This window comes from Cyprinus carpio, chromosome B13 (genome assembly GCF_018340385.1).
Source record: "Cyprinus carpio isolate SPL01 chromosome B13, ASM1834038v1, whole genome shotgun sequence".
NCBI classification, from domain to species: Eukaryota; Metazoa; Chordata; class Actinopteri; order Cypriniformes; family Cyprinidae; genus Cyprinus; species Cyprinus carpio.
In genome coordinates, this window is record NC_056609.1 from 6,072,656 (window position 1) to 6,093,967 (window position 21,312).

Genomic DNA, 21,312 nt, shown 5'->3' on the forward strand with positions numbered 1-21,312 from the left:
AGGTCTTGTGCATGATTAAAAGGACTTTTTTAAATGAAACAATACTTGGCTGCTGTTTAATGGTGTGCATATGGGTAGAGTTAGGGACAGGTTTATTGGTAGTACGTGCAGGTTTTAAGCAGGTTGGTTAAGTGGTAAGCAGTGTAACGGGTTCAATTTGATAAACTGTAAAGTGAACAACGATTGTACATTCCTGTTTATATTGTATTGTGTGATGATAAATGATAAATTGAGTAATTTTCTTAAGAAGAATTAAGTCTCCCTCAGCCACCCCCTGTCTGTTGCTGTCTGATTTCACGGACTATCCTGTTTAAACACCCAAATAAACTAAATGTGTTTATGAATATTGATGCATTATGTTACAATCAATTTATTAGGGCTCACGCCTGGAGGTGCGAAGAGCCCTAGTGTTTCCTCTTAGGATTAATTTTTTTTTTTTTCTTCTTTATTCTCTAGATTTTTTTCAAGGGTTCGGGGCTTGTGAGGCCCATAACATGCTTAAAAAGTATTAGACAAGATTGGCCACACCTTGGCATCTGTGGCCATTAGGGCAGGGACAGAGACTGTCTACACGGGCGTGGCACAGCGGGGCTCTACAGCGCCCCCTCTGGAATACTGAGGGCCATATACCATGAATACTTGCACGTATACATATGAAACTCCGGTACACATGTAGATCTCTGTCAAATCAGGCAAAATTCGCACTTCATATCATAAGCTCAGCCCAAACGGAGATTTGGCTGGCCCCAGGGGTTTTATGACAAACACATGCTCTGGAATTCGATATACTCCTCTGAGGAACTCCACCCGTTTTGCCACAAGCGTTGAAATTATGGGCGAGAAATGAGAAACAAGAAATGTCTAATAACATCAACATACACTACCTGAGTTTGATCAAACTTCATTGGTTTGTTCGATGTATGATGCCGACGCATATATGTGACTATTAGGAGTCAGTTACAGCGCCACCAACTGGCAGCAGGAAGTGTGTCATTTTCAAAATGCTTTGAATTCAGCATCTTGTTTTTACTCGATTTGCTTCAACTTCATCATAATCATACAACACAACACGGCCGATGTAATCTTCTTGTGGGGCTATTGGATCTAATATAGTGTTGTGCCCGCATGGCAACGTGTCAAACTTGAAATTCTTTTTTCTGGTGATTTGAGGCGATAACAGGCTCATTACCTAAACTCAGAACCTATCAGTATTAATTATAGCTAGACAATGGCAAAAGCTTCAGGAAAGGGGGCGTGGAGGACCACGTCTATAGCCGCACACCTTTTGTCAAATTAGAGGGGGGTTAGTTTTAGCTACAGACCCAAACTCTCAGACATAAATGTTCTTATCAAGAACGGACAAACTTCTAATGCCACAGTCTCATCTACGATGAACAGGAAGCTCAGTTATATATTGATTTTGAATATGGATTTTTGGAAATAGATAGCTGTGAATTAATGTCATACTGCTCAGAGGGAGAATTACAGTATACACACCAAACTTTGTCTACATGATGCCAAAACAGTGAGGAACTTAAATTTGCGACATGGATTTTGGATAGCTGGAACGGTTTTTTGCCGTAGCAGATTATTGAAAATAACAGTACAACAAAGTAAACACTAATTGTTCTTAGTAGTCTCTAAAGTGCACGCTTCCAAAACCACTTCACAATTTTATAATTATAGAGGATAAGTCATTTGAGCAAATATGCATAGTTTCACAGACTTTTCAATGCCTATGGATAACAGAAAATTAAAAAACTGTCAGTCATCTGGATCTCACTCTCAGGCCAGTCTCTCTGGTGTGAGAAAAAGGAGGGGGCTGAGTCACTCTGATGACTCTGCCATTGCCCTGTGAAGAAGGTGTGTGCGCTGATGTGTATGTGTTAATCGGTTTTGATGTTTACAAAGGTTATTTAGGGGGGGGGGGTTCAGAAGCAGTGAGCACTTGTATTTTGCTTTGACAGCATTAGATTTATGTATTATCTTTCACTTTAAGGACAAATCCACGGGTTTAATATAACACATGCCTTTTATTTCTGACTGTTAACGTTAAGACATATGCCTTAACCGACTGTGTGTTTAACTAGGAATTTCCCCCAAAACGCGCATTTAGAATGTAATTATATGTATTTATTGATCCATGCACAAAAAAAGCGGAAGAGCTCGCTGTTTAGTATTCGCGCGTGCGGCTGTCTTGTGCATGCACACGCGCTTCAGATGTGTGCGGTGAAAACGTCTTCACACAGCGCTCGACTGTTCCGCTGAACAATCCAGCCCGAGCGTTTATATGCTGCCACCTTGTGCCTTATACCGAGTCATAATCGGTGAGTTTGAACGAGAAGGCCCAGCCGTTGACGGCATTATGTGAAAAATGTAGACAGTGCCAAATAAGCTGCCTATTTATATAACAGGTCTCGATATTGTTAACGTGTGCTATCGATGGCAGTCGGATCCATATCGAGGAATCAATACACCCCTAATATATCAAAATGTAAATAACTGCCATGGAGACATCACTGTTTAAAACTAAATATAGAGGTAATTCGTTATTGTGATTGTTACAAAGGTTTGTAGGTAGGGTTTTTTTATGTGCTGATCGATGCATCGATCCCACTATCGATGCATCAATACACACCTAATAGTAGCTGTGTGTGGTGTGCGTGTGGTTCAATATATATATATATATATAGTATTATAGGACGAGAGTTATAGATATATAGTCTATCATAGAATATATATATATATTTCAATACTGTAATAGTCGTACGTAAATGAGTTTGAAATGATATTGTCATTATTATAATCTATGCAATTATATCGATATATATAATATATATATATATATATATATATATATATATATATATTATGAATATGATAATTATCTAGGTTTGTAACACTACTCATAATAATGTCAACGAGTTAAATACAGACTGTGGACATGACATTTAGCTGAATTTACAAAACTCATGATGTAACAGTAAAACGCGGCAAAATCAATAGGTTGACGGACCAAGCTGAATGCTGGCAAAAATATTCACGATGCTTATCAGACATGCAATAACGACATTAAAAATTACCTTGCACGGCGTGCATTCATTATTAGGCACTTGATATTCAGATGATATTTTTCCAGCACATATTATATTATGCCCGTTTTGGAAAATTGGCTCTTAACCAAAAAATAAAAATTTTGCTTTTTGGTCAAAAAAAGGTTCCCTGACCCTGTGTCCAGAAGCTGGCAGTAAGGATGTGCTGGGGTGGAGCACATTGTTTATTCCATTCTGTCTATGCGGAAAGATTCGCTGTAATTTCTTGCAGTCTTTTACAGTTAATTTGGGTCCTTGTCTCCACCTTGGTTTTTTTTTCAAACATCCACTGTCCCAGTCAGCATTTTTTTGTCCAATGGTCATGTCGAACTTTTGCAATTTTTCTATTATTGCATAGTTTTGAATAATCTGCATGGGGATTTAATAATTTTTTTGACTTTTCACGTCCGAGTTAAAACTCTTTTTTGGCTCATTTCATCTGTAAAAAAAAAGCCTAATAATTCTGCACACCTGAATGTAAGGATTTTTTTCTCGTCCAGCCGTTATGGACCAATTATATATCACTCTCATAATTGATTTAAATGACAAAATAATGGTAGCGTATGTTACGTTGATGTCGTGGGAATTTGTAAAATGTGCTTGGAAAAAAAAAAACATCCGAAATATCAACATGCCTAATAATTGTGCAACAGTGTAATTCAATATAATGGTTTAGTAACACTTTATAATAAGGTCTAATTTTGTAAACATTAGTAATATGAACATGAAAAATATATTTCACAGAATTTATTAATGTTTGTTGATTTTCGTTCACAGTGCATTAACTAATTGTTTAACATATATAATAATTTTTTTAAGTTTTGACTATTAACTGACATTGACATGCAATATAATTATTGTTCATGTTAGTTGATCTTAATAACTGAAACCTTTAAAAAAAGTGTTACTAAAGTATTATGTATTGTTCTCTGTGTGTGTCATAGTCTTGATGGTTTGGATTAACCCTTTAATTGCCGAATCCTTAAAACCAGACTGCCATAGAGTTACTGTAAATGCATGTGCTCGCTGGGCACAGTTTTCCTGATGCCACCGGGGTGGCGTTTGCACTGATGGCTTGAGCCCGCCATCGCTGCTTGCAGCTATATTTATTATTATTATTCTTATTCTTATTCTTATTCTTATTATTTTTTTCCAACGTCTCGGGGGCTTTTGGGGCCCTTAACATGCTTAAAAAGTCTTGAAAATTGGCACACACATTGGAACCTGCGGCCATTAGGGCCGGGCAGACTGATACACGGGCGTGGCACAGGGGCTCTACAGCGCCCCCTGGGAATATGGAGGGCCATATATCATACATACTTGCACATAGACGTATGAAACTCGGTACACATATAGAGCTCATCATCGAAAAACTTTCGTATTGCATGTCATAGGCTCCGCCCAACAGGAAGTGGCTATTTAGGGTTAAGTATTCTTATTTTCTGTCAAAGTTTTGGGGGCTTTTGGGGGCCCTTAACATGCTCAAAAACTCTTGAAAATTTGCACACAACTTAGAATCTGTGGCCATTAGGAGGCTGCAGAGGCTGAGACCCCGGGCGTTGCACAGGGGCTCAAAAACTACGGCGCCCCCTGGAACACAGTCAGAAATTTTGATGTATAGCTCACACATACTTGCACATATTCATATGAAACTCAGTACACATATAGATCTCATTGTGCCGAACAACTTTCGTATTGCATGTCATAGGCTCCGCCCAACAGGAAGTCAGCTATTTAGAGCTATGTAAAAAGGGCATGCTCTGGAATTTGATATACTTATTTTTATATTATTAAGAGTTTTTTTTTTACTTATTTATTTTTAATTACATTTAGCTATGTTACACCATAGGGTAAATTTATGGTACAATTCAGTAAAAATGTATTTAAAAAAAAAAACCTATAAAAGAATTGACGAACTTAGTGACCCTTCATATTTTCTCAAAGATCAGACTTCACACTGCATAAATATATGCATTTTCTTCTTCAAAAATGGTCTTTAGCCCTGTTTGCACAGTAATTGTTTCTCAGTGGGACGTAAGTGATTTTCACCCATTTACAGGGGGGTAGTCGGTGATTTATTGCCATCCGAATCCATGATGTTGGTGTTTTTCTCTCACCACCCCCCCGTAAAAATCTCCGGCCGAATTACCTACTGTTTTTTGACAAACACCAAGGTTGTGCGGTAATTTAAACTGCCGTCGAAATCATACATCTCTGAGTTTACAAGAATTCGATTCAAAATTCTGTGCTTAAGCCATTTTTGAGCACTCCCAAACACCGTAAGGTACATTAACTGTTGTACTTCATTGTAATTTGCATACATATTTTATTTTTTTGAAATGCTGGAAAGTATTTAAAAAGAATAATACTTCATAACTGCTCACAGTGACTGGGAGCAAAAAGAGAAGAAACGCACGCAAACATGCAATACAGTTTTAAAATGTGTATTATAAACAGCCATATAGTTTATATAACTATATCGTGTATAATTATATACAACTATAGCGCATCTTTTTAAACAGGAGATTTAAATCAAATAGTAAATAGGATTATATATTATAAAATATGCTTGGAATAATAAGAATGCATTTTACTCAATAATAAGAATATATTTGTAAATAAAATTCATTTTATTTACAGCAGACAATTATGTGACTGGTCACATGAGCAGGGTGTTCCCAGGTTCGTAGGATCACAGAACTCACTCCTCCTCTGTGAATAGATCGCCATCGTAATCCATGAGTTTTATCACTGAGGTGATATGTACATTTATTTTTACAAACGTCCACATGAGACAAACATTACCGTCCAAATCGAGCTTTTTGTCAACAACCCATATATATATATATATAATATATATATATATATATATATATATATATATATATATATATATTCGTATGTGTGTATATATATATATATATGTATATATATACGTATATATATACGTTGTATATGTACATATATGGGTTTTGAAACTCAAAAAATAAACTAAATGAGGTTTGAACATCTATTAACAGAACATTATTTTAGCACTTCCGTTAGTGAACAGACTCGCATAGAGAAGTTGTCTTGTCAAAGTAGAATAAAATTAGCACATTGAATGCCATATGAAATAAGGGGTAGGCTAACAGCTAGAGGCTATTACTAAAATTACATCAAATCAAAGCTTTGAAAGAACTTATCACAAATATGTGCAAATATATATAATCAAGCATTATGTAACAAAGAATTAACTTACAGATTATGCGTTTACTAACACAAAACAAATTGCATCCAAAAATCGAGAAACTGACTGCATGAGAAATGTGCTTGACTCTGAGCTCACTTTGCGTAGAACTGCCACTAGGTGGCACCAAACTTATAGAAGTGATAAAATTGGAGCAGAACACCAACAGTAAACTGATGCCTCGTTCTTTTTATGATGTGCTAGCCCAAAGTTAAAATGATTTTCAGTGGTCGTTTTCTTACGTCCAGTGTAGACAGACTCACCCTGTTGTGACGTGGCATGACTACTGTTACATGTCACACATAATATATCGTTATTAAAGTCAAGTCAAGTCTGCTGTATTGTCAATTCTTCCACATGTACAGTACATACATACAGAGAATCAAAATTGTGTTACTCTCAGACCCCCGGTGCATACAGATAACACTAACAGTAGAGCCTAAAAATCTAGATCAATATAAAATATAAGATATAACTATACAATAAGGGAATGTAAAAAAGACATATAATAAAAAATAAAAATTAAAGTTAAATAAAGCAGCGCAAGGCACATGGCAGACAGAGTGCAAACCAGTAAACAAACAGGGGGGTGGAAGGACCTGGGGATGTGGGATGTGGGGATCTGGTGGGGGTGGGGGGGGGTGGGGTTAGGGGGGGTTCATAGTTCAGTGGTGCCTGGGGGCAGAAGAGGGACGGGGGGGGGGGCAAGTTCGGAGAGCGAGTTCAGCTTCCTGACAACCTGATAGAAGAAGCTGTGTGACGGGTGAGTGGGATCACTTGCGATGCAGAGGGCTTTGCGAGTGAGACGGGTTCCATAAATTTCCTGGAGGGAGGGGAGTGAGACACCAATGATCTTCTCAGCTACTCTCACTATGCGTTGCAGAGTCTTCCGGCAGGACGCATTGCGGGCGTTATACCACACAGTGATGCAGCTAGTCAGAATGCTCTCGATGGTGCCTCTGTAGAAGGTGTACTTGATGGGGGGTGGGGCTCTGGCTCTCCTCAGTTTGCGGTGGATGTAGAGACGCTGTTGTGATTTCTTGGCCAGTTCTGCGGTGTTGTCGGTCCAGGAGAGGTCCTCTGTGATGTGCACACCCAGGAACTTGGTGTTGCTCACTCTCTCCACAGTCGCACCGTTGATGGTCAGAGGAACATGCTGAGTGTGCGCTCTCCTGAGGTCAACAACAATCTCCTTTGTCTTTTCCACGTTCAGAGAGAGATTGTTGTCACTGCCCCACCCGGCCAGGTGGCTCACCTCGCTCCTGTAGTTTGTCTCATCTCTGTTGCTAATGACACCCACCACAGTTGTGTCATCCACAAACTTAATGAAGAGGTTGGAGTTGAGTGATGGTGTGCAGTCGTGGGTCAGCAGAGTGAAGAGGAGGGGGCTCAGCACACATCCTTGGGGTTGCCCCAGTGTTCAGTGTGATGGTGCTGGATGTGTTGCTGCCGACCCGTACTGCCTGAGGTCTTCCAGTCAGAAAGTCCAACAGCCATTTGCACAGTGAAGTGTTGAGCCCCAGCTCGATCAGTTTTGTGAATGAGCTGTTGAGGGATGATTGTGTTGAATGCTGAACTGAAGTCTATGAACAGCATTCTGACGTATGAGTCTTTTTTTTCTGTAGATGTGTGAGTGCTGAGTGGAGGGTAGTTGAGATGGCATCATCGGTCGAGCGGTTGGACTGATATGCAAACTGGAATGGGTCAGGGGAGGGGGGGGAGGGCAGACTTGATGTGTTGCATGACTAGCCGTTCAAAGCACTTCATGAGGATGGGGGGATTAAGTGCAACAGGACGGTAGTCATTGAAGCATGCTGGAGATGGCTTCTTTGGGACTGGAATGATGGTGGTAGTTTTGAAACATGTGGGAACAACAGCCTGACTAAGTGAGATGTTGAAAATGTCTGTGAAGACATCAGTGAGTTCTGCTGCACAGTCTCTCAGTACATGCCCAGGAATGTTGTCAGGACCCGGAGCTTTTGCGTGCATTGATCCTGCTGAAGGATCTCCTCACGCTGTCCGGGGTCAGGCGTCATCAAACTGGTCACCGGGAGGAGGTGGAGTCTTCTGTGCATTGGAGCTGTTTTGTGCCTCAAAGCGAGCGAAGAAGGTGTTCAGCTCATTTAAGCCAAACGTGTGATCACTGATGGCTTAAATGTGCGACTATAATAGCCCTTTTAATAATAATAATAACAATAATAATATAAGGAAGGAATAACTGACAATGTGCCGTTGAATTACAGAGAAAAGAAAAAAAAAAAAACCTGGTAGGCTATTGTCAGGAAGTTCTTGTTTGGCAAAATTAATATAAGCTATTCTGTATCTTAAGACAAGTTAAGTTAGAACAAGTTCAATAAAACATTTTTTTGTATTTCTACAGGCAGAGGAGAATAGCCAAACCAAAAAGAAACAAAGGAAAACACAATGTAACATTCAAAAAACTGTAGACAATGGAATGCGCAAGTGAGTGGGGCTAGTGCAATCTAGTGGTCACTGATTTTCTTTTGGCTCAGCTGCGTGTGGATTGCGAGCTGTGTGTGTGTGTGTATTGGGCAAGGCTAAAAGGGCGGAACGAAAGTCTCAAAATTCAAATGAATCAAACACACGTCGCCTGATCCACAAATGCACATTGTAATCGCTACATGCAAAAATTATGATAATTTAATACAAACTATAACATTTGTATTCACAAATATGTCTCTATTTGAACAAAATGCTGCATATAAATATAATTCTAAACTCTGCAGACAGCGGTTGAAAAGCATTTGTTCCAGTGTAGTGACGCACATTTGCAAATTTTGAAAGGCATTTGTTTTAAAGTTATGCAGTACATGGATAATTTTGCGTGCATCTATAAATCATTTTGTCTAATTTCATCCCATACATGCCCATCCCTACACCACTGATGGAGAGGTAACTTTAAGAAATTAAAAATGTCGTCAGAAGAGGCCATTTTGCACCAGCAGTTTGTATGTTTTTCTTTTCTTTTTTTTCAATCTTGAATATGTACTTTAGAGACCTGGATTTCAGCCCGTAGGAGATATTTAAATTATTTATTGAGTCAGTTTCGCAAAGATGAAGTTGGCGATCCTGACTCGCCATCTCCACTTGGATGCGCCTTTAGAGAGAAATGCATATTTACAGATTACAAATTGAAAGAGTTTTTGTTTTTTGAATGATTTTGTTTTATAATAGTAATTTAAAGCTTTCAATGAATATATTTCTATAGAGTTTCAGGTCAGTTTTGTGAAGCACTCCTGTTTGTTTTATTTATTTCACAAAAGCACAACGTTTTGTTGATATTGTGAGTGCATACAAGTAAAGTAGACACTTTCAGTTCCGGGTGCTGTATTACTCCTTACCTTTATGAGCAAAAAATTACTGCATATTTCTACTACGTGTTTTACTGTAAGGAAAAAAAATGCAAGTGATTGTGAAATGCATTTATGTAGGTTAAACTGTTTTTCTATCTATAGATTTTATTTTAGGCAAGTCGTGATGATTTGAGAGGCTTAATTGATCAAACATAGGCTATGATCAACTCACTGTCTGGTGCTGGTCGCTTGGTCATTACTTGGTCATATTAAAAAAAAAAAAACTTAATGAACAAAAAATGCTTTTTCTAAATTGACTTGATGAAAAACTAAACAATTATAATCACTTTTTCATATACAAAACTGAACCATTTTAATAGCTGAAACAGTAGTGTAGGGTTTTTTGGAAGAAGAGGAAAATAAGAAGGACTCGGGTCAGACTCGAGCCAAGAATTCTGAATAAGCTGTCAGACAAGGGCCGGGCTAGGGCATATATTTGAGCCTTGTGCAGGATCCTAATCAACTTCATCAACGCTGATTTGTTTTATGTGGTTTGAATCAATGATTGAGAGTGCCTCATATATAAAAAAAAACAATGTTAGCATGACTGAATGGAAATCACACAGATACAGACAGTTGTGAGAAAATTATGATGTCTGTTTTTTCAATTCATTCATCCTGCTGTTTTATTTCTCTCCCTTTTTAAAATTATTTTATTGTGCATGTTGTGTTAACCTCGGAGTTTGTCATGTATAGGGAAACTCAAAAATCTAATTTTCAATTGTTGGCTGCATTATTTATTAAGACATTTAGTTAATCAGCAAATAAAAAGCATCAAATCCATCATTGCATTTGTTCTTGTAGTAAAATGTGACAGAATCAGCTTTAACAGGATAAACTGAACTTATTGAAGGCTCATTTAAATAGGCCGTAAAAATCATATAAAGCTTGACTGGCAAGTTTCTTTTAATAACATTAATGGTGCAAAATAGACAACCAACCTGTTCTGTACTTTCCACAGGGAAAGTTAGAGGAGAGGAAGCCATTCATGGTACTTTTTGACGAAGTTTGCCATGAACTACATCCTGTCTGCTGCACAGTGAGTAAAACGTCTTGCTCTAAAATCAGGGTTCCTAAATCTGGAAGGGCACTGTCTTCTAGGTTTTAGCTCAATCCCAGATCAAAACTCACTAAAATTTTTTTTAGTAAACTCTGAAGTCCTTGGCTGCGTCAAAAAGAAAAAATGAAAAAGGCTTACGTTTTCATGTAGGACATTAGGAAGGCAACAAAGCATGTCCAAATCCATGATTGTGTCACATCCTGTGATGTACAGTATAATACAGTATGGATCATTTTTTTGAAGGCAGCATAGATGTATCTTTCACTACCTGTAATGTCCCACTTTCCTGTGCATGTCATTCTGTGACGGTTGAGAATGAATGAATGAATGAATTAAATAAAAGTGGCATCTGAAACTTGTGACAGGTATTCAGTTGTGTGTAAATGTTTTTGTTTAACTTTTTTTCCAGTTTTGATAACTTTCTAGCAATAAATAAATTTTGTAATAGTTAAATTTTAACTTGGTTATCATCAAAACCATTTTCTATTTCATTGTAGATCATTATATTTTTTAGAAGCCTCTCCTAAATCAGTTTTGGGAGTCTGTGCTGCCTGGCAATCATTGCCTGATAGGGCAGAAAGCAAACAAGTAAGTTTAGAGCGGCTTTTGGGCAAAAGCTTGATCTTTTTTCAGGGTTGGCACTAAACTCTGTGTCCATCCAGAGCCGAATTTGAGGAACCCTGCTCTAAATGACTGTTTACTATTTATATAACTACACACTGCTCTTTATTTATTTATTTTATTTTTTTTAATATAGGTCAGCAGGTGGTGCAGCTCTCTGTAACCAGCGAGTTTCTCATTTTCTCCTGAAACGGCAAAGCTTAGTTTAGAATAACTGAGTTTACTTCTGTTAGTTAAAACTACAACTGTCCCTCTCGCCTTTACAATTCAGATCATCAGGCGGCATTGTGGAAAGAAGATACACTTTTTTGAAGAGGCTGTGTCAAGTTCTCTGTGCCCTGGGTAGCCAAATCTGCTCTTTAGTGGTGAGGTTAAAGCATATGCATCACTGTTTTGAAGCAATCTTTTTCTCTCTCATGAAAAATACTAAAATATTTTTATATTCTCTTTAGGGTTCCGATATTGAAGTACAAGTTCCTGTTAATCTGGATAAATACATGGAAGCTCTTTTTGCCTTCACTACACATCCTAGCCAGGGTGAGTGGCATTATAGCTACTAATTTTTTGCTAAATTTGGTCTACTATGCATTCCATATTTATTAATATTTCTATATATTTTAAAACAGTTTCTGAGGTCGTCCACGCAAATGACCTGGGGAAACCTATTCCGACATGAAATTTTATCAAAGGATCCTGTAGTTGGCCAGATGGCGATAAAATATTTAAGAGCAGCAAGGATCAATCTTGTTAAAGTAAGTGTCGTGTATACCAGACAGAGCAGACTTGAATAATGCTTCATATCATACTTAACTGCTCTGTTTGCTGTTTACAGACTGGATTTCCCTCCAAGAATGATTGTCCAGGTTGTGAATTCTCTAGAGTGGACTTTGATAGTGATGAAGATTTCAACTGCTCCTTTAATTGTGAGATATAATTAGTTAGTAACTAATTAGCTTAATTTAATGTTATTACATCAGTGTGCTTAAAAAGATTTTTTATTATTTATTTAAATATTTTATTTTTTTAATTGTTGACCTGACAAATACAAACGTTTTTTTTTTTACCAACATAAATTTCTTGGTACTATTCTTTAAATATTTTGTCCAGTTGTAATTTTGGTAATCGAATGCACACGTCTAGGGCCCAGTGATTTCTGTGAGCGGCGGGAAACGCGGACGGAATTGCAGAATCCAGTCATAAAAACGAAATTTAATGTATAGCATGCAATGTCATGGAATTTTTCAAACTTTGAATGAATTAATCAAAAGTACAGTATTACACTAAATCAAATCGTGATATGGACTAGTGTCTGTGAATATTAAGCTTAAAATACTATTTAAATATGAATCCTGTATGTTCTGTGTGTCTTACTCTGTGAATAAATGGCGAACACCGGCAGTTTTTGTTTAATACATGCATACTGAAGCTGTGTGCGACTTACAATGGTTTCAGTGTCGTCTCACTAAATGAGACATAAATAAATGAAAAACATCTTCAGAACTGCTCTGAGAGTCAATTCACGACCATTTCACCATTCATTTGAGTAAAACTAGCATCATATCATATATACACACAGAAATGTAAAGGTATTCACGGCAATCTTCAAAATAAAAGTTTGGTTTAACTTGAAGACATTGTGCCGAAATATATTACGGTAGAAAGTAAATACTACTACGACTACTATTATTATTATTATCACTACTACTACTACTACTACTACTACTAAAATTATTAAAATGTAGTAATCACACCAAATTTATGCCATGCTTTAATTAAAAAAAAAAAGTTTTTTTTTTTTTTTTCCCAGTAATTAAAGATTAATGAAATGAATGTTTTATGCTTTCATTTGATAACCAGAGAAAATTTAAATACACAACACAGAATTTCTGAGAAAAAAAAAAAAACATTTCAAAAGGCTATTTTAAGAATGAACTTTAATAAATTAGTTTTTTATGCATTCGAATAATTAGGACATGCTAAAACAGAAATTTGGTAACAATAAAACATATGCAGGGAAAATATCAAAAACGTCATTTTTGTGTAAAAGTTTATTAAATTGATGTTAAGTTTCATGATTTTAATTAATTAGATATGCTTTTTGATTAATAATAATTTAACCATTAAAAATTAGCAAATAAAAAAAAGCAAAAAAATGGAATCCAGAAAAATTTAAACTGAAAAAAACTTAATTTGGAAATAATAAATTAATAAAAAATCATATAATCTACACATTGTATAATCAAACCCAGCTGATTTGATTAGTGACATGAAGTTACTCATTAAAATGCTTTAATTTCAATGGTTATTCAAACATCAAACAAATTACAGAAAAAAAAGGCAAAGAACGAAATTATTTCAAAAAATAAATAAAACTGCATTTACAATGGGTTGGCTAACCCCTGAACAATTTATTTATTTATTTATTTTTTTCCCATAAACAGCTTTCAGGGCTCAGCAGGGAGAAGCAGTTCGTCTGGCTTGTAAAATTGTCCCATTTGAGGCCGTCCGTATTGCAAGGGAATGGGTGCAGTATCAGATCTGCACACCAATAGATACTGGAAACTACAAACATGTGAGTACTATTAATAGACTTTATCATGGTAGGTAATCTTTCATCTGCCAAACGTTTGTGCAGTTTTTGGAATTGTGCTGCGATTTTTCTCATTCTATATTTATCTCATTCTATGGTATTATGATAAATACCCTTCAGTATATTGGAAACACAGATTTTTCAATGCAAAGATTACATAATGTTTGACCAAATAATGGTTGTGTACAGACACAAAGCAGATAATTCTTAATAAACCTCAAAAAAATGCCCAGATACCAAACTTTATTTAACCCTCTGGTGTTTTGGTCATTTACCACCCCCCAAAATTTTAGGATTTTTAAAAATCATAACTTCATTGGAATTTGAATGAAATTTGGTGACTTTTACAGCACTTGCTATGTGAAAATAAAAAACTAATTGTGGACTCTATTTGGAAAAAAGCTTTAAATAGTAATAAACTAATATATAGTCACATTTATGTTATTTTATGGTTCAAAATGAACAGCGCAGGAAATTAATTGGAAATTACCGTAAAAACAAAAAAACAAAAAAAAAAAAAAAATATATATATATATATATATATTCCTGTTTATTTTTGTTGGTTTTTTTTAATTGAATTTTGAGGTTTAAATTAGATTATGGGTAACAAAAAAAATCTCTGTGTTGCTCTAGGGATGTAATGATATCAAAATCTCACGATAAGATAAAGAAGAATAATATATAATATGCGTTTTTTTTTTTTAAAGAATATGCTATCAATTTATTGCATTTTTTTTTAAAGACATGAAGAATTTGGATTATTTATTTTTTTTGGTACATTTTTAATTTAAATTATTCTATCTAATGCACTTTATGAGTTCAAAAATTAAGAGCTCCATCCCATGTTCTTATCTAAGAAAACATAAGTTAGAAAAAATGTCAGTGAATTTGGCTATGTACCAAAAACTTTAAAGGGGGGGGACTCAACCCTCTTTTTATTTGTGGAATACTGTTTTCAGTCTAAATACATTAAACACTGGTGTTTTAGGAATATTAGAATTAGCATATTATAATAAAAACAATAACAACAATGACAGTATTAGCCATATATCGTAAAACAGCTGCACTGTCAAATAAATAAAAATGAATATAAACTGGCAGCACATGCAGTAATGGAGTTCACTGCATTCATTCACTGTGAAGCTGTTCTGGAGGTGTGGAAAACAGCGGATCATGAGCTGATCACCTGAACAATGTGTGCACGTTTCACTTTGAAATGCGCTGCGGAAAACAGGCTTGATGAAGGGCTTAAGACATATTGTGCTTTTGTTTTGGTTTATTGACAGATACTGTGCAAAAGCATAATGACCCAAAACACTTTAAAGACCTTTTATGTTAGAATAAGCAGTGAAAATTTTTTGTTTAACTTATTTTTTTTTTTTTTTTTTTACGTAATATATATATGTGCAGTGTGTCTATTTAGTATGTATAATGTAAATACTCACACATTCATGGTATACATTTCAGAAAAAATGTATGTTCATATCTAATCATATAATATAAATTATATGAAATATATGTAAATATTTTCAAAATATATATACTGTATGCGTGTCTGTATTTATATATACACAATACACACACATATTATGTAAACAAAAAGTTTTATTTTGGAATCAATTAATCATGATTAATTGTTTGACAGCACTAGTTTAAAAACTATATTTTAAAAACTACACTTTTTGCCCGGAAGACCTATCATTTCAAACCATGTTGACCATGATAATATTGAGACTATTGCTATTACAATATCACGTGTATTGATAATATTGTTATCTTCCCTACTGTCTTCTGGTTTGACTGTAATTCATAATGCAAAAAACTGACACTATCAAAATAAATAAATTAAATTAAAATTACATAAATGAAATAAATCTAAACTTTGGGACAAAACTAGTCTTTGATAATCTCTACATATCCTAGTATAAACCTGCATATAGCTGCTAGCAGAAATTAAGAGGCCAAGCACACTTACAGAAGCAAGCAAGGCAGGCAAGCATCAGACCAACTGCAAAAAATTAGTTACTAAAGTCATTTTAATGCAATTTTAGTCAGAATGGCTGAAAAATCAATAAATATACTGGTATAATATAATTAACTGGTTTTATTGCTTTTGAACCAGTAGGCAGTGCTGTTAACAGATTGAGTGTAATGCAGTGTGAGGTACTAAACAATGACATGCTCTAAGTTTGGTGTCAGTAGAATCTCAACGCTTTGAATAGACCCTCAGATGCAGTTTGGCATCACGGCATGCAAAATGAATTAATGAAATCGTTGATCTGAAATCCATAACACTTTTTGTTTTGGAACGTTTTGTAACAATACACAGTTGTGTTTTAATCAATATGTCCAACGTTGTCAAACATGACATGGGTAATAATGGATAGCATCTTCGACTCAGTGTTATGTTTAATTTTAAACGGGAGACTGTCCTTCATCTCTGTGTACCAGATTTCATAACTTTTCTGCAATTGGTTCTATGGGCTGTCGTGCCATACTCTCAAGAGCAGGAACAAAAAGAAGAAAAAGTTTTGCAAGGTCGAAAAGTAATAGACCATAAGAGTCCATAATTACAATTAAAAACAGTTGCAATTAATAATTACAATAAACCAATAGTATTAAATACAAGTTTATATTGCATAATATAGTTTCCTTGTACCAGTAAAAACTGCAGAATTTACCTCTTCATATAACAAGACTGCCATAACGATTTTACCATTATAATGCAGAACTGGGTATCCATCACTTGTCCTACACAATTTCGTGTGGTGGTTGCATTTTTATAATTTGGGAATTATGCTTTGACTCCTTGTGGAACAAGATTTAAGTTTGACTCCCATGCTGAACTGCTGAACAGATTGTCATTCACAATAATAAAACCTTAATGTTGTTTTGTTGTAAATATGTCTGTTATTCATTTTATTCATGGACTTAAAGCATTGATATGTTCACAATTGAAAAACATTCATGCAATACAAAACTAAACTTTCCCAATGCTTGGCTACCACAGACAAATAAACGGGGGGGGGACAGATGGTAATTCAACATAATGCATGTAAATTTGTGTTCTGGGACTTGTTTAACCCTGGAATGTTTCATTTTAACACTGCTTATTAGTATTGTTATCTACTGAAGCTAAAAAACAGAGAAGGGTGTCTGTTCTGCTCTGTCTCCGTCAGCGGGTCAATGGGATGCCATGACATTCTTCACAGAAAGTGTTTGGTTGGACAGCTCTTCAAAAATTCAATGAAAAGGATGGTAAGACCAGTTCATTATGGTCAGCCAGGTTGATCTCATGGTACAAGCAGTGGAGGGATTTTAAAGAGGTGAAAGTCATTGAGATGTTTTTTTTTTTTTTTCCTCCTCCCATTGGTTGTAGAAAAATCCCCATAGATGAGGGTAAGGGAGCTGGCTGCAGATGGTTGTACACTATGAGACAAGTGATCCTCTGCAATTCTGTGGTCCTGGTCTTTCTTACCATTCATATCCACTCTCTTTCCCTTCGTCACACACCAACCACGCTTCCTGCCTCAAGTACTCCTTTAAGGTGAGATGTATAATCTGTCATATGAAAATGTGAATAAATGTCCAGTCACATGTACTGTTGCTCAGTGAACTTTTGCAGACAAAATTTTGTCATTCCAATTGGAGTACACTCAATGGGAGTTTTGTGTGTGTGAGGTCATTTAAGTATTCATTTAGATTAATATATTTCTTTTTTGCCTTTTTAATTTTTTTAAATTTATTTTCATTTTGCCCTGCTGAATAACGGAAAGCAGATTGATCAGGAAAGTGACTTCTTTGTGAGAGAAGTGCTCAAATACATCACTACACTATTTAAAAAGGGTTATTTTTATTTTATTTTTTTTAAGTTTTGCTAATGTGTCTGCACCTAAGTCCATCTAAAATACTGTCTAACCACTGATTTAGGGTTGTCAAATAAAATTTAAACATGATTTCTCTCTTTTTTATTTTTTTAAGCTGTTGCAGCTATACATTGCTTCTCTAAATCTTTCTAGATCTTCTAGTATCAGTCAATCAGTATGATGCTCTAACATGTTTAAATCTGGCTTCTCTCCTTCTCTGGATTTTCTGTTCTCACTCTGCTATTGTATTTTATAAAAAGAAACCTGAAACTTGTTGACGCACTTGAGGGATTTTATTTATTTATTTTTACACTTATCAGTAGCATGTATGTCATTAATTTAGTGCATGATAGATGTGCTAAAAATCCTATCATCATCAAAAAATATCTTTTTTTTCACTTGCATTTAGGATATCCTTCTTCAATCACCATTTGAATTGGGATTGAGAATGCAAGGTAAGGTTGCCCATAATTATAAATGCATGTCATTCACTAAATCAAATCTAATCAAAGTCTTGTTGATGTTCTTGTGCATGTATTCAGGCACCTCGAACGCGAGCTGTTAAGAATCTCAGAAGACATGCCTGTTCTTTTTACACTACATTAGGGATATGTCGAGATTATTCAGATTTTTATGCTGGTATGTTGAATCATGGGCATCTATAATACAGTTTCTTTACAGTGCAAAACATAGATATTTAATTTTTTGTTATGGTCCTAAAGAAACAGGTTATATTAGCATCCCTTCTAGGATGCTAATGCTAATAGATTATTTTCTTGCATTGTAGCCATTGCTTCGGACCTGATGTATGAGCATGTGAAAAGGTGTTCGCCAATGAGCTGCTGCTGACACCAAATGGAGAAGTGTGCTCTTATGGAAGCCTTGATAGTTAAAATCAGCAATCAGTTTAAAGGGGACTATAACAAGCAGAAAAGACTTTCTAAAAGAAATCATGGCAGCGGTTACTGCACAGTGGGCTGTCAGAGGAGATGAAGAGGTATGAATGGATTTATTGTTGCCAGACAGGTGGTTTACTGAATTTAAACAGATATTTAACATGATAATTATATGAAACTCACTGATATCTAGTTTTATGTACATGGGCATCTGAGGCTGTCTGATGTCTGAACATTCCTTTAATTTTGTATTGTGTAGTGTGTTATTGGACCTGCTTACCTTTCTTGGGCTATGTTGGGTGCTGCCTTCCCCCTCAGGTGATCAGTGTGATGCTCGGACAACAGAGGAGTCAGTTATGGGTATCAACAGGTCACGGGTAGGTGTCACCACTTCTACAAATGAATGCATGCAGTCTAAATGTGTCTTGCATAGCTGTTGGATTTTGTTGTTAATCTCATCAGTTTGCTTTGTCTTTAATGGCAGATTAGTTTTGTGTGAACCACCATACTGGGGTGTAAAGCGTGCTCGTTGGCCTGCTAATCCTGAGGAGGCAAAAGCAGGGAGGCTTTGTGGTCAGCACAAACCTCTGATGGGGCCCCCCTATCTACAGAAACCCTTGTGCGGAGCCCCTGCAGGACTTTGCTGCCTAACCTTTTGCTCTACATCAGGTAAATTCCTTTCCTAGGAAAAAACAGGACATTTGATAGGGGAGTATTATATGGTGAAAAAAAAAATCATAGATAGTGTACGGGGATATGCTGTGCTGTTCTTATGTACCTATTGTTTTTTACACTATCTGGAAAAAGTTTGGAAATAATTTGACATTCTTAATCCTTTCAGGAACTCACAATCGCTTTTTCTGGACCACGAGAACCTTCAACGGCCTTGGCAAAAACTTTTACAAGGGTCTATGCTCTTATGGATTATGGAGAAGGAATTTTTGCTTGAGGGTAGGTTGCTTAATTTGTTTCCCTGTCCTTTTGATTGAACACCCTAATTTAGGTTTGCTGTGACTGGTAAGTCAAATCGAGTCTAATGTATTTCTGTAGTGCTTTAAAACAATATAGGGATGTCGAAGCACCTTCACAGACACCTAACCGGGAACACTAAGGGTGCTGTTGCAGATTTCTCCAATATATAAACAAATCCAAAATTCAGCTTTTTAAGCAGCTTGCGGAAGGCAGGAGGGTCATTATCGAGCTAAATTCAGTTCAAAATTGTTCTCATCGATGGTGTCAGTGCAGTTAAATCAACATTGCGGCTTTCAAAACACCAGATTCTTGTTATTTCTTAAAGAAATAACTCCTGTTGTTTCCTACATGGAATTCCTCAACCAAACCACTTTTAGATGCCTACGACTCTTCAGCATACAGCAAACATTGGGCTTGAACGCATTGCAGGGCTTCTTCTCGCTCTACTCTATGTATAACTGGTTGGCGCACTCAAGTTTAATAATTGGTTTTTGTGTCTTCGTTTGTTTTTGTTTAATAATAATAAAAAAAATCCTGATTCTATTTACCGCTTTGTCTTTTGTGTCCTTTTTTTTTTACCAATAACCAAGCTGTTTCTGGGTGGGGGGGACCCCCTTGGGGCAATCCCTGCCTGCAGGCAGACTTTTATGCAATAGAAGGCTTGCCATAGCAAGCTTGTTTGTTTCTGGCATTTACCCCATCTAGAAAGTGTTCCAGACCACCAGCCTCCGCCCCTTAGTTCATATCGCTTTAAATATAATATTTTTTCTTGTAACTATTTGTAAACCACTTAGTTGGTGACATCTTGTTGGTAACAACTTCATATAAGAGTACCTCTCCTTCTGAACCCAGATCTTATTATTACTCAAAATGAGATAATGCTTTAGTGATGGCATGAACTAATCACGAAGAATAAACAACTACCTTAAATATTGAATAGGTTTATATGGATTCATCACTAAATAAATGACCACCTTAACTACATTCAGGGTTAGGGTCGGCTGCATCATAAACATATAATTGGTGGCACGTATAGTTGCAACTATTATAGTGATTCTCCCTATCAAATGTGGAGAATACTAATTGCAAACTACCACACATAATTTGATTATCAGTATATTTTTGTGTTGATTCTCACGAGACTCTCCTTTAAAGTCCCCCAGCCTGGCTTATAAGCCTTCATTCCAAAATTAAAGTTGTCATCATTTAATTCACCCTTACTTTGTTTCCAAACCTGTATGGGAAATTCAAAGGCAGATATAAACACTACTAATGGACGCCTATGTGCTATCACCCAACTGTAAAAGAGTATGTTGTGGCAACTACCATGACTAAGGTCTATACCCAGCTTTATATAACACAAGAATTGTTTTATGTATGTTTGTATGTAGAGTTCTGCATATATACCTGTTGGACCAAAACCATAGGACCACCTGTTCTAGTAAGGTTTTATACAGAATATCCACTGTCCCCAATCTGTTGTGTTGTCCTACTTTGGACCACTGCTGGTAGGTTCTCACAAGAAGCACCCCCAAGTCTCGCTGTTTCAGACAGTAGGGATGGGTGCTACCACGTACTTTATTTTTGATACAGTTACGATACTTTTAAACTC

At 36.1% G+C, this 21,312-nt stretch overlaps 1 protein-coding gene across 1 annotated transcript; it reads left to right on the forward strand.

The window, feature by feature from the left end:
- The first annotated feature begins 10,656 nt into the window (after positions 1–10,656).
- On the forward strand, positions 10,657–19,677 carry LOC122139502 (exportin-5-like). The gene is made up of 8 exons (XM_042737667.1): positions 10,657–10,734; positions 11,513–11,542; positions 11,648–11,741; positions 11,829–11,912; positions 12,003–12,128; positions 12,209–12,299; positions 13,818–13,948; positions 19,570–19,677. The coding sequence occupies exons 1-8, from the start codon at positions 10,709–10,711 to the stop codon at positions 19,675–19,677; spliced, it is 690 nt and encodes a 229-aa protein (XP_042593601.1). The 5' UTR covers positions 10,657–10,708.
- Positions 19,678–21,312: the final 1,635 nt, after the last annotated feature.

Coding starts and splice junctions, on each gene's coding strand:
- LOC122139502 (XM_042737667.1), top strand. CDS start 10,709: ATGAACTACATCCTGTCTGCTGCACA. Junction 11,543..11,647: donor GGTGCAGCTCTCTGTAACCA/GCGAGTTTCTCA, acceptor TTTACAATTCAG/ATCATCAGGCGGCATTGTGG. Junction 13,949..19,569: donor ATACTGGAAACTACAAACAT/GTGAGTACTATT, acceptor TAATCCTTTCAG/GAACTCACAATCGCTTTTTC.